Source organism: Elephantulus edwardii, unplaced genomic scaffold (assembly GCF_000299155.1).
Source record: "Elephantulus edwardii isolate Elephantulus edwardi_28Jun2011 unplaced genomic scaffold, EleEdw1.0 scaffold00152, whole genome shotgun sequence".
In the NCBI taxonomy this organism is placed as follows: Eukaryota; Metazoa; Chordata; class Mammalia; order Macroscelidea; family Macroscelididae; genus Elephantulus; species Elephantulus edwardii.
This window is the reverse complement of record NW_006399902.1, coordinates 5,343,367-5,362,892: the sequence shown is the minus strand read 5'-3', so window position 1 is coordinate 5,362,892 and position 19,526 is coordinate 5,343,367. Positions and strand designations below refer to the sequence as shown.

Genomic DNA, 19,526 nt, shown 5'->3' with positions numbered 1-19,526 from the left:
GTTATAGCAGCACCCCAACTTCTCCATTTATAAACTGAGAAAATATACAACAAAATAGACACTAACAGTTTGTATATTAACCAGTAACACTAATTACATTCTGTGAGTTGTGCAACCATTTTAATCCCCCTTTCTCAGGGTTTTTTCCCTCCATAAACTAACCACAACCTAATATTTCTACCAAATCTATCAACTGCTATTACCAATTTGATCCCGTGTAGTTATTAAAAGAATATAAAGATCAAAGTGGTGTTTTTTTTTGTGGATTGGGGGTAAGGAATTGTGCTGCCATGCCAAAGACATAAGGTTTAAATCTATTAGCTGCTCCTTGGGAGAAAAATGAGCTATCTCCTCCTATATGATTTACTGCTGCTGAAACGCTGAGGGTCAGCTATAAGTCAATTCTGTACACAGAAACAACAATCAACTGCTATTATAAATTTGATCCCATATAGTTCTTAGAAGAACATATAGCTCAAGACAGACTTTTATTTTCTACTGTTTTTTATTTTTAGATGCCACTGAGTCAACTACAGCTCAGAGAGACCTTATGAACAGATCTGAAGCCCTCTCCTGTGCTATGCTCACATTCTGTGCCATGCTCAACTGCTCTAGTCACTTGTCAATCCATCTTGTTGAAAGTTTTCCTCCCTTTCACTGACCTTCCACCTTTCCCAGTATACTTTTTCTCTCTCCAATAACTCCATTACTATTAGTCCCTCCTGGGGACTAATTTTGACCACTTTGTTTTCCTTTCGCATATTTGTTCTTTTGGACTGATTTGATTTGCATAACATTTCAAGCTCTATGCACACTGGTGCTCTTTCATAGGGTCGCTATTAAGTCGCCTGCGACTCGACGGCATTTAACAACAATAACATCAACATAGAGAAAGAGATCAGCTGGCCCAGTGGACAGCAAGTGATGCTACCAAGCCAAAGGTGGGTGACTTTTAATCCACGGGCCTTTCATTGTTTTTGTTCAGACATTCTTCTAGGTCGGATAGCCCTGGTGTAAAAGTTGCCATACAGCTGTAACTTGTGGTTGCTGTGAGGCTGAACACTGTTGTCACTGATGTGTCAAATGTGTTAATGGCTGGTTACCCAATGCAGACAGATAGTGGGGTGGAGCTCCCTGATTAAAACAAGCTTGGAAGGAGGACTGGCATCCACTTCCGTAATAGCTTGCCTCAGGAAACCCTGTGAACCTGGAGAGAGGATGACAGACACCCAAGCATTGAGGACTCTCCTTCATAGGGTCACTGAGTCGCCTGAGACTTGATGACACTTAATAACAACAACATCATGTACAGTGGTGGCCTAGTGGTAAGAAAACAGCATTGCAATAATGAAGGCACTGAGTCTGAATCCACCATGTGCTCTGTGGGAGAAGGATGGGCAATCTCTGCCTGTGCAATTAAATGCCTCTGAAAACCAGTTGTAGGGTCAGTTCGGACTCAATGGTACTCAACAACAATAACAAGCACACTATAGCATATGTACAGGTTTCACGTCTCCTACCAGCTGAGTTCAACATATAAAGAATGTGTAAATCATTCTCTCTTTGCTTCCATTTTGCTTATCCATTCATTTGATAATGAATGATCAAATTATTTCTATCTTTTTGGGTACTGTGAATAGAATCACAAAGAACAATGGCGTATAGGCTTCTTTTTTGAGTCTAAGAGTAGAATTATTGGGTCACATGGTAAGTCTAGGCAGCCCTGGTGGTGTAGCTTACAATAAGCCAAACCGCTATCGCAAAGGGCATGTACCTCCAAGAGTATAAATTCAGCAGTGGTTCTGAGGGAGAGATAGATGCGCTGTCTACTCTCATTCTGAGTCATAGCCTGAAAAACCAATGGAGGGGTGCTGAGTTAGAGTCAACTCAGTAACAATGAGTTTATATAGAAGTTTTATTTTTAGTTCTCTGAGAAATCACCATGCTGTTTGCCACAATGGCTGATACTATTTTGCATTCCTAACAGCAATGGATAAAGATTTTAACTATTAATTTACTTTTAATAAATCCCCTTTTATTTTTATCAGTCTGTCACTTTACTGCCTGAAACCAATACACTCTAAAATAAGCAACCAATACACTCTAAAATAAATAACACACCTTCATAAAGTTATTGCCAAGGTAAGTGAGATTGGAACTCAATAGGACCACATCATTACAAGTAAATACAACAGACTAGAAAACCAATACATAAGTGTGGTGTGAAAGACTATAGGAGCTATTAGTCCACCGACTCCTACACCAAACCACCTTGTGGCGCTAAGTTATGATAAAGGTCCACATCCTTAATAGAAAGCCACCATAACATACCTTATTATAAGGATCTCCACTACCCATTCTGTTCCAAGAATGCCTCAGGAGTGCTCAATCACCTGTAAATGGAGATAAAAGAGATGATTCTTTTGAAGATAAAATACTAAAGACATACAAAATAAAAGATAAAGAGATCCTGCATGCAGTTTATACATTACAGGAGAGAAACATGCAATTTTAAAGGAATTTTAAGTAATACTTCAGTGTGAATATCAATATGGGGGCCTACAGGGACTCATCCTTATACATTTTAAAACAGTTGAGCAGAAAAGCTTTACTTTGGGGAGCAGCAGGAGGTCTAATCTACAGTCATTGAACTTTTACAATGTGTCATTTAAGTTGTCAGACTTTGTGCCCAGGTTACATTACAGTTCACGTGTGACGGGCAGGATTATTAAGAGTTATGGCTAATTTATGCGGCAGCATATGGTTTTTCTTTTTACAGCTATTTTTATTAAACAAGTTTTGCAAAGTTTTAACATTAAAATTAACAGCTAAAGAATTGTTTATGCAAGTTGCTGTCACAGTTTATGTAAAAGAGAAATATGTGCTATTAAAATCAGACATTTAGGTTACCTTTGGTTTTTTGCGATGCATGTTAGCTTTACACATCCTGATTCTCTTGCGATAATTTTCCTTTAAAAAGGGGGGTATAGAGTGATCTCTTTTCATCAAAACAAGACATAATGCCCTGAAAGCTGACTTCAAACCATGGTTGAAAATTCAGTTATTTACACTTTATCACAATCTACAAATACAACTTTTTGTTGGTGTGTTTTAAAAAAAAAGAAAAAGGAAAAAAAAAGTCCATCATGCACTGCTGCAGGCAGCTTGGCATTTCATACAAGAGGATTTTTCACCCCCGAGCAGTTTAGTTGGCTCCTTTTCGGAAGGCATGAAAATTAACAAAGTAGAAATGGAGCCAACCAATTCTGTAATTCCCTCCCTTTGTCCTCTCAGGAGGCTGAGTTCAGAACCAGCATATCATGCTGGCTCCTACCCTAGTCCAGTCGAGTTATTAACACTTCTGGGATTGGAAGGGAAACTGTTAAGGGCACCCAGGTTTGGTGAACTGCCAACGCAGGTGCCATCCCTTTCCAAATTCTAAAGAAATTATTTGGCATTTGGGCCACCTAAGGGCTCTGTGGAAGATGCAAAGGTAGGGTGGCAGGCATTTTAAATTCTGAGACCTGTATATGGAAGGAAACCAATCTAAGTTTCAGCTCAGTTGGGTTATTCTCTTCAAAAATCAAGATTTGTGCTAACATTGGGTAAAATGGTTTTCAACAACTTCCAGGGGGTGAAAAAGCTTTGGTTATTTTTAACTAAAACTTAACAACTCCATAAACTTTTTTTTTGTAAACTTAAAAGAAAATCCCCCCAACACTTTTAAGATGTCTCCAACTTTTAACAAGCCCATTAACTTTATTTATTTAAGTTTATTTGAAAGAGAAAACTATTTTATTGTCCACCCAAAAAAAAAATAAAAAAATGACAATTCATCACATTTACTTTGATTAAAAAAGGACTAAACTTTATTGACAAACTGCTGCAGACATTTTGACATAAGTTTAAGCTACCTATTTAGGCAGACTTACACATGTAGCATTTAATCTTCCAAGAACAAAATGGGAGGACAGTACAAATCCAATTAGGACTTTAACTTATGTACAAAGTGGATTTTGACTCCTTTTTCACTCAGCTGCAGTGTCCCTTTTTATATCATGCTAGTGTTGAGACATACTTGACTGACTACCTTGGGAACAGTTCAATATTGATGACAACTCTCAGCTTACGAAAATCAACTTTTGGCCCCAGTGTCCAAGTGAGTGTTTTTATGGAGTGTAGAATCTCAGATGAACACAATACTTGCTTTGTCTTCTTAAATACTGAAATCTTAATTATTAGTACTATGACTAAAAGACTGTTATTAAGTTTAAAAAGCTCTACATCAAATTCAATTCAGGTGGCCAGCCCCTTTCCCCCAATCAACCGTTTAAACTATCCCCCCTAAGTATCTCTCAACACTGTATGTCTGGGGCTAGATTTCAAAACCCACATAATGAAAAAGTCAGTTTTACAAACCTAATTTTGCTTTTTGTTTTTTTAAATCAATGTTAAAAATTGAACTATTTAATTCATGAGGATCTTTCATATTAAAATTTAACCTTAAACATTCAATCGCCATGTGTTTTTAAAGGAAACATTTTTTAGAGACGTCTGAGCTCGCTTTTACATGGTGGCATCTACTGCCGTTAATGTTTGTGATTTTATCTTAAATAGCCCTGAATTTTGAAATGTAGCCTAGTTTGGGATTCTGCAACTACAACTTTACGGGATGCCTCAAATCAAAACTAAGAGAAAGTTAACAAGCCTTAACTTCAGAACCTTTAAGCAAGCAATGTCACTTTTGAAACTAACAGTTTTGTGGTGTGTTTTTTTTTAAACTCAACTTTTTTGTTTTAATTATAAAAGGTACACTTCTGTTTATATTTAAACAACAAAGGAAAAAAAGCATCTACACACTTAAAAAATTAATTCGATATTCCTAAATCTATTTGAACTCATTTTAAAATACTACATACAGAAGCCAGAATGCAGAGTAAGAATGGAGTAAGGGGGAGAAGAAGGGGACCACGAAGAAAAACACTTAGACAATTACTTGTCTGTTGTGGGTAAAGCAACAGGAATCCTGGGAGATACAAGAAATCAGTAACAACTTTGCTCATAACTGTTATTTTCCCCTCATGTTTGTTTTTAATAACGTCCATATGGGTGCTCTCTGTATGCTCCCTTTACTGGCCTAGCTGGAGGGGCCTTCAATGACGGCCTGGTCCCATTCCAGTCATCTTGGCCTGTGGAGAAAACAAGATGAATTTATAAACCACATGCCAATGGTATATGTAGTCGGCAGAAGCAGGTTACCTGGTGGTATTGTTAAGATTCCTCTGAGTGAATTTTTCATTCACCGAGATCTTTATGTGACAGAGCAGAAATGTCCCACAGAATTTAAAAGCTGCTATCTTTTTGGGAACAGATAATCAAATTCTTCTAAAGAAATGTTGGTTAAGTCTGAACTGCCAATCTTCAGGCCAACAGTCAAACACTCAACCCTGTGCCAGCGAGGTTCCTGCTTTGTCTCTAACATCTAACCAACTTCTCTGCTGGTCTTTGCTTTCTGCTGATGCTCCTGAGTGTCCAGGGCAAGTTCCTAACTACAGGGCAGTTTTCAGTGGACAAAAATATGTTCATGTTTTTGAACTAAATGTTCTTGAAATAAAATCAGTCCTCAAATCAGGATAAACTCTACACCTTGCTTGAGACAATGAAGAAGTCATTAATCTCAGTGGAATCTGCATCATGCATCAGCCTTTGACGCTCCTAAAGCTATCTGGCAAGCAGCCTCAGGTAACATGACAACTTCAGGAAGTCTTTCAGTTTGGAAACTGGGAGTATCTTTTACAAACAACATCAAATTTGGCTACCCTGTTGAGAACTCTTTTGGCTCTCTGGAAGAAGTATGTGCAAGGACTACATTTCGTGAGGTTCAATATTAGAGCTGGTACTCAAGTGTTTTTGGTGTGGTGAAGTACAAGCAAATGTTGCTACAACGGTGACTGGAAAAATTCATTAGCCCCCCTGATATGCCAATTGTCAAGTCAGACAACATGAATGACATTCTCAAATGCCTTTACCTTGAAACAGAGTAAAGACAGAGGGAGATGATCATTACTATTTCTGTAACTAACCTCTTATGAAAATGAGTTATAAGTTTTTGCTTCCCACTTTGACATCGTACCATACCAGTTTCTTTCTGGAGTTTAATTTCTTCAGCTGCCAGTATTCACAAACATCCATATCACTAGGGGTCTAAAATGCTCATTAGCCCCCCCCCAAAAGCAGCTCATTAGCATCTAAAGTTGCACAGAACCTGTTATACTCCAAGTGAGTAGGAGATCTATACACACACACTCATTCACTTTCTAAGTAATTCCTGAGTTTTTCTTCAACTAGTAAGACAGTTTCTCTTTCTAAAACATAGTTTTACTAAGGCAGAGTTGAAAAGGAAAAAATGTTAGCAGAAACACAGACTAACAGTGGTAATCTCATACAAGAACACCCACAGCAGCTTACATGTTTCAGTTTAGTCTTTTCTCAGTCAAAACAGAAATGCAATTTAGTGACACACAAAGAGGTCCTACTGCACTCCTTTGTCAATGGAGTGAAATTCTTAGATGCTGTCATATTGCCCTTCCAAATGGCATATGAGCAGAACAGTGCTAATGAAGGCAATGGTCCAATACTATTGAACTAAAATTGATAAAAAACTGTTTCCCTGGTGAAATGGCCGACTAACTAATTTAAGAAGTTGAATTCAGCTTGTCTGTCTGTGGGGGAACTCTTAACAGGCTCCTAATTTTCAGTTAGGGTTAAGGGAATAGTATCAATATGCTTTTAGTACTTTAAGAGGAATAACTGTCAGTTGCTGACCGGCCAAGGGCTATGAAATTTCTTCAGGTATGGCAAAAAATGTTTCCCTTTTAGAAGACTGTTTCCTCTGCATTCACTGCCACATGGCACTCCCTCTGGGGCCCATTAACAAGAACCATAATTGGTTCTTGAGTAGTGTGTTTTCAAGCAACTCTTAGGGAAGGCAGTTAGGTCTTGTTACCATTTCAGCTTCTACAGCTCTCTCGGGATTAAGGACTAAGTTGTCTAAAACCAGCAAGAAAACTTGTGCCAATACAGCCCTGAACTGGTTCCAGGGTTTCTAGTTATAAGGCCCAAAAGATTTTAATCTGATTCTAGGAGGTAAAAGGCTGTCCTCTAACCTGCTCTGGCTAGCTGCTTGGCATCAGGCCCCTTTCGTTGGGAAATAACTACTCTACAGTGACACTTTTTTAAATGGAAGCTGGAGTGGAATATGATTAAGTTTCTGTTATCTCTAGCATAGCCCAGGCACCAACATCAAAGGCCCAACATAAAAACCAGGTCTATCTGTACTCTATTCAAAGTAAAAAAACTAAACATCAGCTTAAAAGATGGTGGTGTTAGAACCATGAAAAAGGGCTGTAATGGCACAGTGGTTAAAGTGTCTCAATGCCAACAGTGGTTTCAATTCACCAGTCACTATGTGGGATAAAGATGTGACAGTATGCTTTCATAAAGATTTATAGCCTTAGAAACTGTTTAGTATAGTCTCTTAGTGTTAAGGATCTAGGCTGTCAACACTGAGGAGATGTAGGTTGAATTCACCAGCTGCTCTGCAGAAGAAAGATACACAACTTCCTCTCATGCAATTCAGTCCCTGAAAACCTGCTGGAGGGTCAGCTATGAGCCGGTTTTAATTCAACAGTACATAACAACATAGGGTCACTAATAGTAGGTCACTCAACAGCAGGGCGTTTGGTTTCATCCAGATGAGGATGAACCCCTTGTGTAAGATCCAGGCTTTCAAAAGTAACAATATCTAAGTAATCCCCCTCCTTTCTACCACACACTAAAAATGTAAGTAAAACGCCTATTGTCACATATACCAACATCTGTACACAGTAAAACCTTAACATGTTAAAGAGTTCCTCTTAAGGGGAGCTCTGGTGGCCTAGTGGCAAGAAGCTGCACTGTAATCCCAGAGGTAGACGGTTTGAATCCACCAGATGCTCTGCCGGAGAAGGAGGGGCAATCTCCTCCTGTACTAGTCAGATCTGATTTGACGGTACACGCACACAAAATAATTTCCTCTTAGAAATGACTCCTAAAAGTAATCCACATCCTGTCAGGAACTTACTTGAAAATTCTGCCCCATCACAGAAATAAAGACATACCATAAGCTTCGTAAGAATCTTGAACCTCCCCATGTCCATAGTCATAATATTCTGAGTCCCTGAAAGCCAAAAACAGTGTTAGAAAGCTATAGAGCAACTGTTTTAATTTAACCTTTCCTCTAAATGCCTCTATATTACAACTGCTTTACTGTGTGACTATGGGAAAATGTTTATCTGCTCCACCTTCAAACCACAAATTATTTACAAAACACATATATGTAAGAGACACATTAAAAGTTATCAACAATGTATATATACTATGTATTCATTGAGAAAAAGCACAATTCAAAGCTGACCATCTAATCAGTGTTCAGTATTCAGATGGCTCAGTGCTTGACTAACATGGCCACAAGAACTGCTGTCTCACTGTAGAATTAGGACTCTCCATCCCAAGAATCTTAACTGATACATATACCCATATTTTTAAGAAACTATGCCAGAAATAAAATACTCAACTTATGATTCTTGTTTAAAACCAAGAATGAGATGTGAGAAAAGGGTAAGGGGGAGAAAAATTCAATAGATAGTAGAAATATTATGATGAAGAGAAAGACAACATATAATAAAAGAATAATTACAGTACCATGGGGGGGGGCATGGAAAGGGGGAAGAAAAGGGAGAAAAACACCGAGAAGCGAACAAGAAATATAGTCTGCAAAGATAAACATTAATATAGACACAGTATTTCAAAATTAGGAATAATAAACATTAATCTACAACTGGATAGGAAGTAGACAGACAAGATAAACAGATTCAGACAAGTTAAAGGGACCACATCTATGCATACATAGGTTTGGCAAGTGATATTTCTACATTCCTAGCAGTATACCAATGATGCCTTTGAGCTGTGGTGTTGGAGAAGAATACGGAGTATGCCACTGACTACCGAAGGAACCAAGAAAGGAGATCTTGGAAAAAGTCCAGCCAGAGTACTGCTCCTTGGACACAAAGACGACACAGCTTTGTCTCACATTACTTTGGGCATGTTGCTAGGAGAGGCTATTCCTTGGAAAGGGACATCATGCTTGGAAAGATGGTCAGTGAAAGGGAGGAAGACGCTTAAAGAGAAAGATTGACAGTGACTACAGCAACAAGCATACGTATGTCAGAAATGATGAGGATGACACAGGACAGGACTGGGTTCAGATTTGTTGTTCACACAGTTGCTACGAGCCATACTTGACCTGAGAGCACCTAACATCATCATTAGTATATGCTGTAAATGTATTCATATATCTAGCAGAACCAATGGGGCAAAGCTTATGTAAATGATATAACTGTAATGCATAAACTTAAAGAAGAGTTGCTAGTCAGACGGCTGTAGGACCATAGTCTCAGTGGATATTACCATAGTCAACTGGCATAAAGATAATGTTCTACACCCTGTTTTCCTGAGTTGTGACTAGGGCCCTAAAAGTTTTCAAGGAGGCATCTGAGGAGCAACAATTGGTCTCTCCCTGTCTAGAACAAAGAGGAGGACAGAAAAGTAAAAATGCACTAAAACAAGTAGTCCAAAGGGCTAATAACCACAGGAACTCCAACATCCATGACCTTGAGACTGGAAAACCTTAAAGATAGAAAGAAAGCACTGACCCACTTACTGCTCCTGACCAGTCTAGAAAACAAACAAACAAACAAACAAACAAACAAACAAACAAACAAAAACCTGCAGTAGAGGGTCCTGGATAGAATGTGTGAAAAATGTGTAACAAAGAACATAAAAATGGCCAGGCTTTTTGGTCTGATAAAGAGACTGACAGAATCCCTAAGATCATAGGTTCACAAACTTGAATAAAACTTACTCTTATTTCTTAAATATTCAATGACATAAGATCAAAAGGGCAGGGACTATACAGAGATAAAGCTAACAAGCAGGAAGGGCAATGAAAGAATTTCTTTTCAAAGAGAAAAGTGAATTGGGGGGGTTGCTGGGGAAAAATGTGTAACAATTAGAGAATGGAAATCCAAATTCTCTACAAACTTTCAATAAAATCTCAATAGGAAAATAGGAAAACACACCACAAGATAAAGGTAAATAATCCAATAGAAAAATGGGCACAGGATATGAATAGACACTTCACCGAAGAAGACATTCAGATAGCTAACAAGCACATGAAGAAATGTTCAAAATCCCTAGCTCTGAGATGCAAATTAAAACAACTATGAGATATCATCTCACCCCAGTCAGAATAGCAAAATTTAACAGAACAGCAAGCAACAAATGATGGCAAAACTGTAGAGAAACTGGAACCCTTATTCACTGTTGGTGGAGTGTAAAATGGTGTAACCACTGTGGAAAGCGGTGTGGCGCTTTCTCAAAAAGTTGCAAATAGAGATACCATTTGACCCAGTAATTCCACTACTGGGAAAATATCCCAAAGAAACCATAACTGACATCCAAGCAGATACATGCACACCCATGTTATTGTAGCTTTGTTCACAATAGCAAGGAGTTGGAAACCCAAGTGCCCATCAACAAACGAATGGACAGAGAAGCTGTGGTATATTCACAAAATGTAATATTATGCTGCATTGAAAAACACGGAACTCGTGCAAAATTATTCAAAATGGGTGACTCTGGAGGACATTATGCTGAGTGAAGTATCTCCGTCACAAAAGGACAAATATGCATGGTGCCACTGTTGTAAAACAGGATTGACATCGGGGTTGGGGGGAGGAGACTGAGAAAGACGGGTTCAATAATGTATACTACATTCAAACAGATGAGGGAGAAAACTGTTTAAAAGGGATATGTGATTAGGTGTTTTTGTCATGACAGGTGTCTAGAGCAAAGGCTACATGGTGGAGTGGACCTGGGGGAGAGTTTGTAAAACAAGGAAAGAATTTTTCTTTTACTTTTCCAAGAGGGTAGAATACTAGGGGGGAGGGTTGGGAGGAGGGGAAAAGTGCAACAATGAATGAGTGGAAATCCAAAGTCTGTATATATATATATAAATAATAGGAAAACAAACAAAACCACCCAGTGTGCCTTTTAATCAATGTCATAAAGCAAAAGATCTATGAATGGTTTAATTGAAAAGCAACTGTTTTGGTAAATTTTTGTTTAAATCACAATGAGAAAAAGTATACACTTTAGATGTAGCTTTTTAAAATAAAAGTAAAAATTCTCATCTTTCATTAAGACACAAAATAGCACTTCTTTTGTGGGACTCACCCTTGGCTCTGACTGTAATAGCCTTCGTAGCCTTCATAACTTTGCTCTGCATATGTATCATCATATCCCTAAAAGAAATAAAATTAAATAGAAAGTCAAAATAATAGAGTGGAAAAGGAGGGTGGCAGTTCACAGAAGGTAACGGCTTTCCAAAAAATTCTGTAACAACAGTCAAGAGACAGAATTAATGAAACACAACAGAAAAACCTTTATATGACAAGTATGAGTAGAAAGTAAAGGACAATATTAAACTACAGTATTTTCAGTAGATGTACTAGGAAACACCTTAACAAAACACTAAATATTTTGTTTCACCTATACACAAACAGTAAAGCATGCAAAAAACACAGAAATTTTTTTTCATAGTTCAATGCTAACTGCTAGATGCCAAACCTTACAGGAGGCACAATCCAGACTCGTACATCAAGAGCCAAAGCCCTGCCATTTAACTTCCTCTGGCAATCCTCTAGGTATTGAGAAATGGCACAATGTTCAAATTTCTTACATATTCCTCATATGTTTCTGGTGCAGGGGGTGGAGGCAGAGGTATTCTCTGGATGCCTGCTGTCCGTGCTCTAGGTGCTGGAGCACCTCTCACAGCAGGTGGGGGTGGCACGCCTCGAGTCACAGTAGTACCTCTGGTAATGGTTCCTCTCACAGGTGTACCACGCACCAAAGCCCCCCGAGGTGGTCCAACACCTCGGCCCCTACAAAAAGAAAATTTATTTTAAGTGGAGGTTTTTCAAATAGGCTAATTTGGGATTATTTGCAAATTCTGGAGCTAGGTAGACATATCTTAACTAGACTATTACAGCACAGACAGAGTACAAAAGGGTAGGATCACCTCAGGTCTCTCAGAAAGCTGTGACTGTCTCATCATCAATGTGTTGCCTTGAGTAGGTCTGGAGTTTGAACATAGTGTAAAGGTCATTCACAATATGTTAACATTCTCAAGTCAGAAGATAATTTAAAATGCTGGTACTTTCCCAAATTAAAAGACCAAAAATTTTAGCAGGACTACCGGCACATGACTATGGCCATAGTACTAAAATTCCATGTAAATACTAAGACTGTTGTGTTGTTGCTGATTGCTGTCAAGCTGAGCACAACTCATAGCGAGCCTATGAAACAAACACCTGAAGCCTTTCTATGACTATCGTCGTTTCTCCAAGTTCATAGTTTCCAGAAGTGGTTTAGGACGTGGATGCCACTCCTGTTTCCAAATCGGTCTTAAACTGGGGGCTCCACCGAAACACTGTCCAACATGGGCAGCTGTTATAGCATGTTATTTCTTTGTATGTAGGAATTTAGCCATTAAAAGAAAAGTCCTTCCTCACCTCTCTACCTCCTAAAATGGGCCATACTCATGAGAATGTTTCTCTTGCTTAATAAACCTACCTGTCTTTATATTAAAAAAAAAGTACATAAAACAGCATAAAAAATTTTTTTAAGAAAGTGAGGAGAAAAAGTAATTAAAATAAACAAATAAATAAAACGTAAAGTGTAGAAAAGTGCGTATGTGTGTTGCTATTTGGGGAGTTCCACACAGATGGTCTCTAGCTGACATACTGGTCAAACTGGTGGCTTCAGCAAGGTGTAGGATCAGAGATGGGAGTCCTGCAAGCCCAGTGTTTTCTACAGGCTGGTTTTTTCAGGGGAGAATTGAGGGTGGGAGGGGAGATTCCATTAGCCAGAGCCATCATCATGCACAATCCCAACTCTGCTCTCCCTCTGCAGGAAGATTACCAGCGAGGGGCAATGCAGCACACGCAGAGACAAAGGGTGGGATTGCTCTTCTGTCTGTCCCTGTACTCACATATTCCAGAAATAAACTCTGGTATTCATTTGGGGGCCCACACGTTTAAGCAAAAAAGAAAGAAAAAGGTTCATTCAAAGCATTTTGGGGAAAGATCAAATTTCAGTCTTTTGTTCTCTTGCTAAGAAAGGTACAATGTCCACTGGGGTTCTGCAGTATAGCGTGGAAGGTGTTCGACTAGCTTCCCTAAGACTACTCCTAAATTGTAAATAAAAGTATTATTAAACACATTGCCACAAATGACGGCAAATACGTTTCTAAGCACTGTCATCAATTTTAAGTGTGTGCGGAAACATGTTAAGAGAGATGGTACACTGTCTATACCAGCATAAAGAAAAGGAACAAACAAAATAAATTTTTTTTAAAAAGAGAGAGACAGTACCAGTAGTCAAAATTTTGTTTCCACTTCTGGTTGTTTCTCTTTTTACCTGGGAACAGGGGGAGGGGGAGGTGCAGCACCTCGACCTCTCACTGGCACACCGCGACCACGAGTGGGCTCAGGTACTCCATTCAAGTACGAAAGTTCTAGAAACTGCTCTTGGCAGATATCATCCATCATATCCTGGAAATGAGAGACAGTGGCACTCAGATAACGTTTCAAGTTAATAATTTCCTAATAAATTCAAACTGTACCCTAGCCATAACTATAGGCAAAATTTTGACAGATCTTTCACTACTCAGCTATTAGGTAATCTGTCTGGTGGTGTAGTGGTAAGGAATTGTACTACCAGCATAAAGACATGCAGTTAGAATCCTCACAGGCTCCTCCAGCAATCTCTTCCAATGCAATTTACAGTCTCTGAAAATTTGCTGGAGGGTCAGCTATAAGTTGGTTCTGATTTAAAGCTATACACTACCAACATATTACATATTATTATTAGGTACTTTTGAGTATGACTCATTGCAACTCTATATAAACAATAGATCTGAACCCTGTACTATCCTGTGTCAACCTCACAATCTAAAATACTTGAGCTCATTGCTATAATCATTCTGTTAATTCACATGGCTAAGGGTCTTTCTCTCCTTTGCTGTCCCTCTACCCTCTCAAGCATGATGCTGTTCTTCAATAAATAGCCCCTCTGAGAAACATAGCAGAGGAATGAAAAAGACCATGGTTTGAATCAGGTGCACCTTAGTCCTCAAACTAACATCACTGCTTCTCAGTAATTTGAGAAGGTCTCTGACGAAAGACTTTCCCAGTGCAATATCCTTGTCTTCTGAGTGTTGGTACCAAGGGTGTTGAATGCGGAACCAAATAAAATGAAGTCACTGACAGTTTCAATCTTTTCTTTATCTATCATGATGTCACCTATTGGTCCACATTGAGAACTTTTGCATTCTTAACGCTAAGATGCAATCCATACTGAAAGGTGCAGTGTTTGATCTTCTTCAAGTGTTTCAAGTCCTCCTCACTTTGAGCAATCAAGGTTGTGTCATCTACACATCAAAGGCTATTATTAATGAGTCTTCCTCCAATCCTGATGCCACATTCCTTTTAACAGAGTCCAGCTTCTTAAATAATCTGCTCAGTATACAGATTAAATAGGTATGGAGAAAGAATACAACCTTGATGCAGACCTGTCCCAATTTTAGACCATGTTGTGTTCCCCTACTCTGTCCGTGCAACGGCTTCTTGGTCTGTAGAGGTTTCCCATTAGTATGATTAACTGTTCTGGGATTCCCACTCATATCAATGTTAGCCATAATTATGATACACAGTTAAATGCCTTTGCATAGTTAATTAAGCACAAACAGACATTCCTCTACTCTCAGTAAGGATCCATCTGACATTGACAATAATATCACTGGTGCCACAACCTCTCCTGACCCCATCTTGAACTTCTGGAACTTCTCTGGATATGTACAGTTCTAGACATCTTTGAATAATCTTCAGTAGTATTTTGCTTGCATATCATGTTATTCAAGTTTGTACATTCTGTTGGATCACCTTTCTTGGGAATAGGAGCAAATATAAATCTCTTTATTAATTGGCCACGCAGTGGTCCTTTAAATTTCCTGCCACAGACTGGTGAGCATGCCCAGGGCTGCAACTGTCATTTGTGTTGGTTTTTTTTCCTATTAAATTTTATTAGTTTTAATGAACATTTACAGAGATTTTTGGGTTTTCATTCATTCATTGTTGCACTGTTTTCTCCACCCTCATCTCCAAGTTCGTTCTTCTTCCCCCCCCATGTCTGTTTTAATTGTCCAATTGCCACAGTGCTTGTCAAAGCCAGTTCTGATTAATCTCCTTTGTCAGTGTGTCCCTTGCCATTCCCTATCACTCCTCCCTGAGAGAGACTTCACCCTGTGCAACTGTCATTTGAAACACGTCAACTAGTATACCATCGATCCCTGGAGTCTTATTTTTTGCCAATGCCTTAAGGGCAACTTGAACTTCCTTTGTTATCATCGGCTCTTGGTCATATGATATTTTCAGAAATACTTCAGTGTCAGCCAGGTTTTTTTGGCACAATGGTTCTGTGTATTCCCTCCATCTTCTTTTGATCCTTCGTGAACCAGTTAAAATTTGCCCATAGTATCTCTCAGTACTGGAAATCAAGGCTTGACTTTACTCCTCCATTCTTCCAGCTTAAGAAATGTTGACATACAGCTAATGGTTTCTAACCTAGGTCAAACTTTTCCAATCTAACCACTACACTATCATGCATGTCTTAAAAGAAATAATTTATTTCAATGAGAAATGTGAACAGAGCAGTGAATTCTAAAACCAATTAGTGAATAATACAAATTGATTCAAATATCGGGCTTCTTGATTAATTAGCTCTAAGATGGAGAAATGAAAATTCTGCTCAGGAGCAGAGTCTAAAAGGACTAGGAAGAAAAAGAAAATCAAGTTCCATCATTTTAGACAAACTGTTGCCAAGCATCTTTCTTTCAAAGTGAGATTAATACTATCTGTAGCTTTTTGAGATTTAGTCCTATTCTCTCCACCATTAAGATACTCTTTTGGGGGCTTATTTCAGAACCTTTAAAATTTAATAGATATCACTTGCAATATATAAACAATCTTATAGATATATACTGCAATTACCCTATTTTTGCGCAAGTGATGTTGGCTTCATTATACTTTTTTTCCAAACCATGCAACTCTTTCCAACAGTTTTCTATTCTTCGGGATTGTCGATTTGTTTGTTTTTTTTGGTTTTTTATCTGTTGTGTGCCATCGAATCGGATCCAGATGGTACAGGAGGAGATTGTCCCTCCTTCTCCAGCAGAGCATCTGATGGATTCAAACTGTGCGCTTTAGGGATTGCAGCGCAGCTTCTTGCCACGAGGCCTCCAGAGTTCTCTCAGTTTTCTACTCTTAATATTCATGTTTTATCTTTATGTGTTGTTACCTGCTTTTTTTTTTCTTCCAAAAATATGATATAGCCCCCTCTTAAATAGTCTTATCATTATCTCCTTACACCTAGGTATGAATTCCTAGCACCTAATGATACAGCTAAAAGAATATTAGGGTCTCACACAAGTGTTTATTTGAATAAAGTAATTAAATGAATGAATAATTGTTTCTAAACTATTTGACTCACTGAAGTAAGTCTTTATTTCTCTTGGAAATTGGCAAAGGAATGTTAAGTGAACCCAAAATATATTAACCCAATAAACTAAGGCTGTGGCCAAGATTTAAAAAAAAAAAAAAGAAGAAGAAGAAATGTTGAGTTCTTCCCTTTTTATTCTCCAATTTCAGCTCTTCACTTAGTATACTAAGTGATTGATTCAAGCTGGCCAAAGCCAATCCATCTCATCTCACTTATGCCTCGAATACTGATGTTCATGCATTCCATTTCTTTGTTCACAAGTTCTAATTTTCCAACATTTATACTTCATATATTCCATGTTTTAACTATTAAAGGATGTTCATGACTGTTACTCCTTATTTTTATTGACTTTTAATATGAGACCTACCTCTATACTCTAACTATCCATGTTCCTTTATTGTTTATGAGTTTTCAGAGGTCTGCTATTTCAGAAGTCCAGGCAAGAAGCTCAGAGACAAGATCTTCTTCCAGAACTGGCTCAGAGAGAAAACCTGCCCTGAAGCTGGTACCTGGGATTCAGATTTGGAGCCTCCTTAACTGTGAGACTCATCTGAAAACCCTACTGGAAGACCAGCTATGAGTCATCGCCAGACCAAGGATGATAAACTGTTTTTCTCCATTCGACAAAAAAATGTATCAAGCATTCTTTTAAAAATTGTTATTGTGGGAACAATCTGCACAGTGGTCTTTGTTGCTTTGGTAACTGTACTCTTGTTTATCATTATTTGGTACAGCTGTCAGTTTGCTGTAGTGAGGTAACCTGTGGGTGCTGTGATGCTACAGGCTGTGCCACCAGTGAATTAAATGCTAGAGAAGTCACTCATGATAGATAGGTTTTAGTAGAGCTCACAGATCAAAACAGAGTAGGAAGAAGTGGCCAACTATTTCTGGAACAGTAGGTTTTCATAAACCTTTTTAATACAGATTTTTGTTTTATAAGGGTAGCAAGTTGTGCTGTTAAACCAAAGTTTCTGGTGGTTCTAATATCCAGGCGAAGTTTTTTCCTATTACAAGTTAAACCGCAAAAGTATGATGGAGATTAGCTATGAGCCCCAGCTGACCTGATGGCCTAAACAATCTAGTTATTGTTTAAAGGAGCCCTGTTGACAGAGTATGTAGCTTATAACAAAAAATTCGGCAGTGTGAATTCATCAACTGCTCCATGGGACAAAGATGGGTCATCTATTCCAGAGAGGCTATAAAGATTTACAGCTTTTGAAATCAAGTAGAGTTGGAAGAAATTCAAAGGCAGTGGGTTTCAGTTTCTGGCTTATTATTAAAAGAAGTAGTTCTGGAAGGACAGTAGGTTAATTGTTGGGTTGCTAATGGAAAGATAAATGGTTCAAATTTACCATTAGCTCTTTAGTCTGCTCTCTAGAAGATTTAGATCCTTGGAAATACCACAAGGCAGTTCTGCGGGGTTGCTAGGAATTAACAGAATTCTATCAATAACTGGCCTCTATAGGAAAAAGTACAAGCAGGGTGGCTCCTTAGAGGCAAGGATGGTGAAATTTTACTTATGTACTTTGACTATGTGGTTAGGACTGTCCTTGGAAAATGCTTGAAAAAGTGGAGGGGGTCACAGAAAGATAGGAAGATGTCAAAAAAGATGGATTGACACAGTGACTAGAATAACAGGCTTGAGCATAATAGAGATCACAAAGATGGCGCAGGATAGGACAAGATTCCATTCAATTGTGCACAGGGCTGCGATGAGTCTTAATGGACCTAACAACAACACAAGTTAGTGCAGGAAACTCTGGTGACCTAGCAGGTAAGGAGTGTCCTTGCAATGAAAGAGCAGGCAGTTGGAACTCACCAGCTACTCTGAGGGAGAAAGTGGAAAAATCTCCTGTCTAATTTACAGGTTGCTGCTGCTAGGTTAGGTGGTTAGGTTAGGTTAGTTCTAACCCACCAGGCACTCGGAAGGAGAAAGATGAACAGTCTCCTCCTGTCTGATTTACAGTCATTGAAAACTGGCTATGTATGAGTTGGTTCTGACTCAATGGCAATGAGCTAAGTTGAGTGGCTCAGTACTATGTAATAAGCTTAACATGGATTTTTTTTTAGCTTAATCTTCAAAGTTACCCCAGAGCAGATCATCCCACAGTCAGGCAAAAAAATCAAGGGAGTATAAAGCAAACAGCTCAAGGATACAGAGCTATTAAGTGACAGACTTTACATGTACATTCAGAATTACCTGACTTGAAGCTTGAATTATTCCTTAGGCTAAATTACCTTTTTGTCCATCTGAGGAACTCTATCTCACTCTTCCAAGATTTACAGCCTATGGTCTTTGCAATCACTTGCTATGAGTCAGAGAGTTGGACAATGACTAGGGAGGATAGAAGGAGAACTGATGCCTTTGAGCTGTGGTGTTGGGAGTATTGAATATACCATGGACTGCTAAGAAGATGAACAGGTTCATCTGAGAGAGGGTTAAACAAGGCTGCTCCTTGAAGGCAAGGATTCTGAAGCTTTGTCTGACATACTTCAGACATGTTGTAAGGATGGACCAGTCTTTAAAGAAGGATGTCAAGCTTGGGAGGGTGAAGGGACAGTGCATGGGAGGATGACCCTCTATGAAGTGGACTGATTCAGTGACTGGGGTAATGGGGGTAGGTGTGTTTGAGACAGTGAGACTGGTAAAGGATAAAGCAGGGTTTAGGGCTGTTGTACATAGGGTCGCTATGAGTTGCAGGCAACTTGACAGCACAGAACAACATAACAACAACAATACCTTTTTAGAATAATTTTTCTCTTAACGTCACTGTAATCTTCTAACACAACACTAAGCTTCTCTACTCAAG

At 38.7% G+C, this 19,526-nt stretch overlaps 1 protein-coding gene across 2 annotated transcripts in view; it reads right to left on the bottom strand.

Moving 5' to 3' along the window:
• Positions 1-3,841: 3,841 nt before the first annotated feature.
• KHDRBS1 (KH domain containing, RNA binding, signal transduction associated 1) overlaps positions 3,842-19,526 on the bottom strand; it is a 51,174-nt gene continuing 35,489 nt past the window's right edge. For both annotated transcript variants that reach the window (XM_006894954.1, XM_006894955.1), the window contains 5 exons: positions 13,579-13,712; positions 11,840-12,041; positions 11,335-11,402; positions 8,160-8,218; positions 3,842-5,189 (listed from right to left, as the gene is read on the bottom strand). In XM_006894954.1, the coding sequence (XP_006895016.1) occupies positions 5,092-5,189; positions 8,160-8,218; positions 11,335-11,402; positions 11,840-12,041; positions 13,579-13,712 (561 nt within the window). In that variant the 3' untranslated portion in view covers positions 3,842-5,091. The remainder of the gene's footprint in view (positions 5,190-8,159; positions 8,219-11,334; positions 11,403-11,839; positions 12,042-13,578; positions 13,713-19,526) is intronic.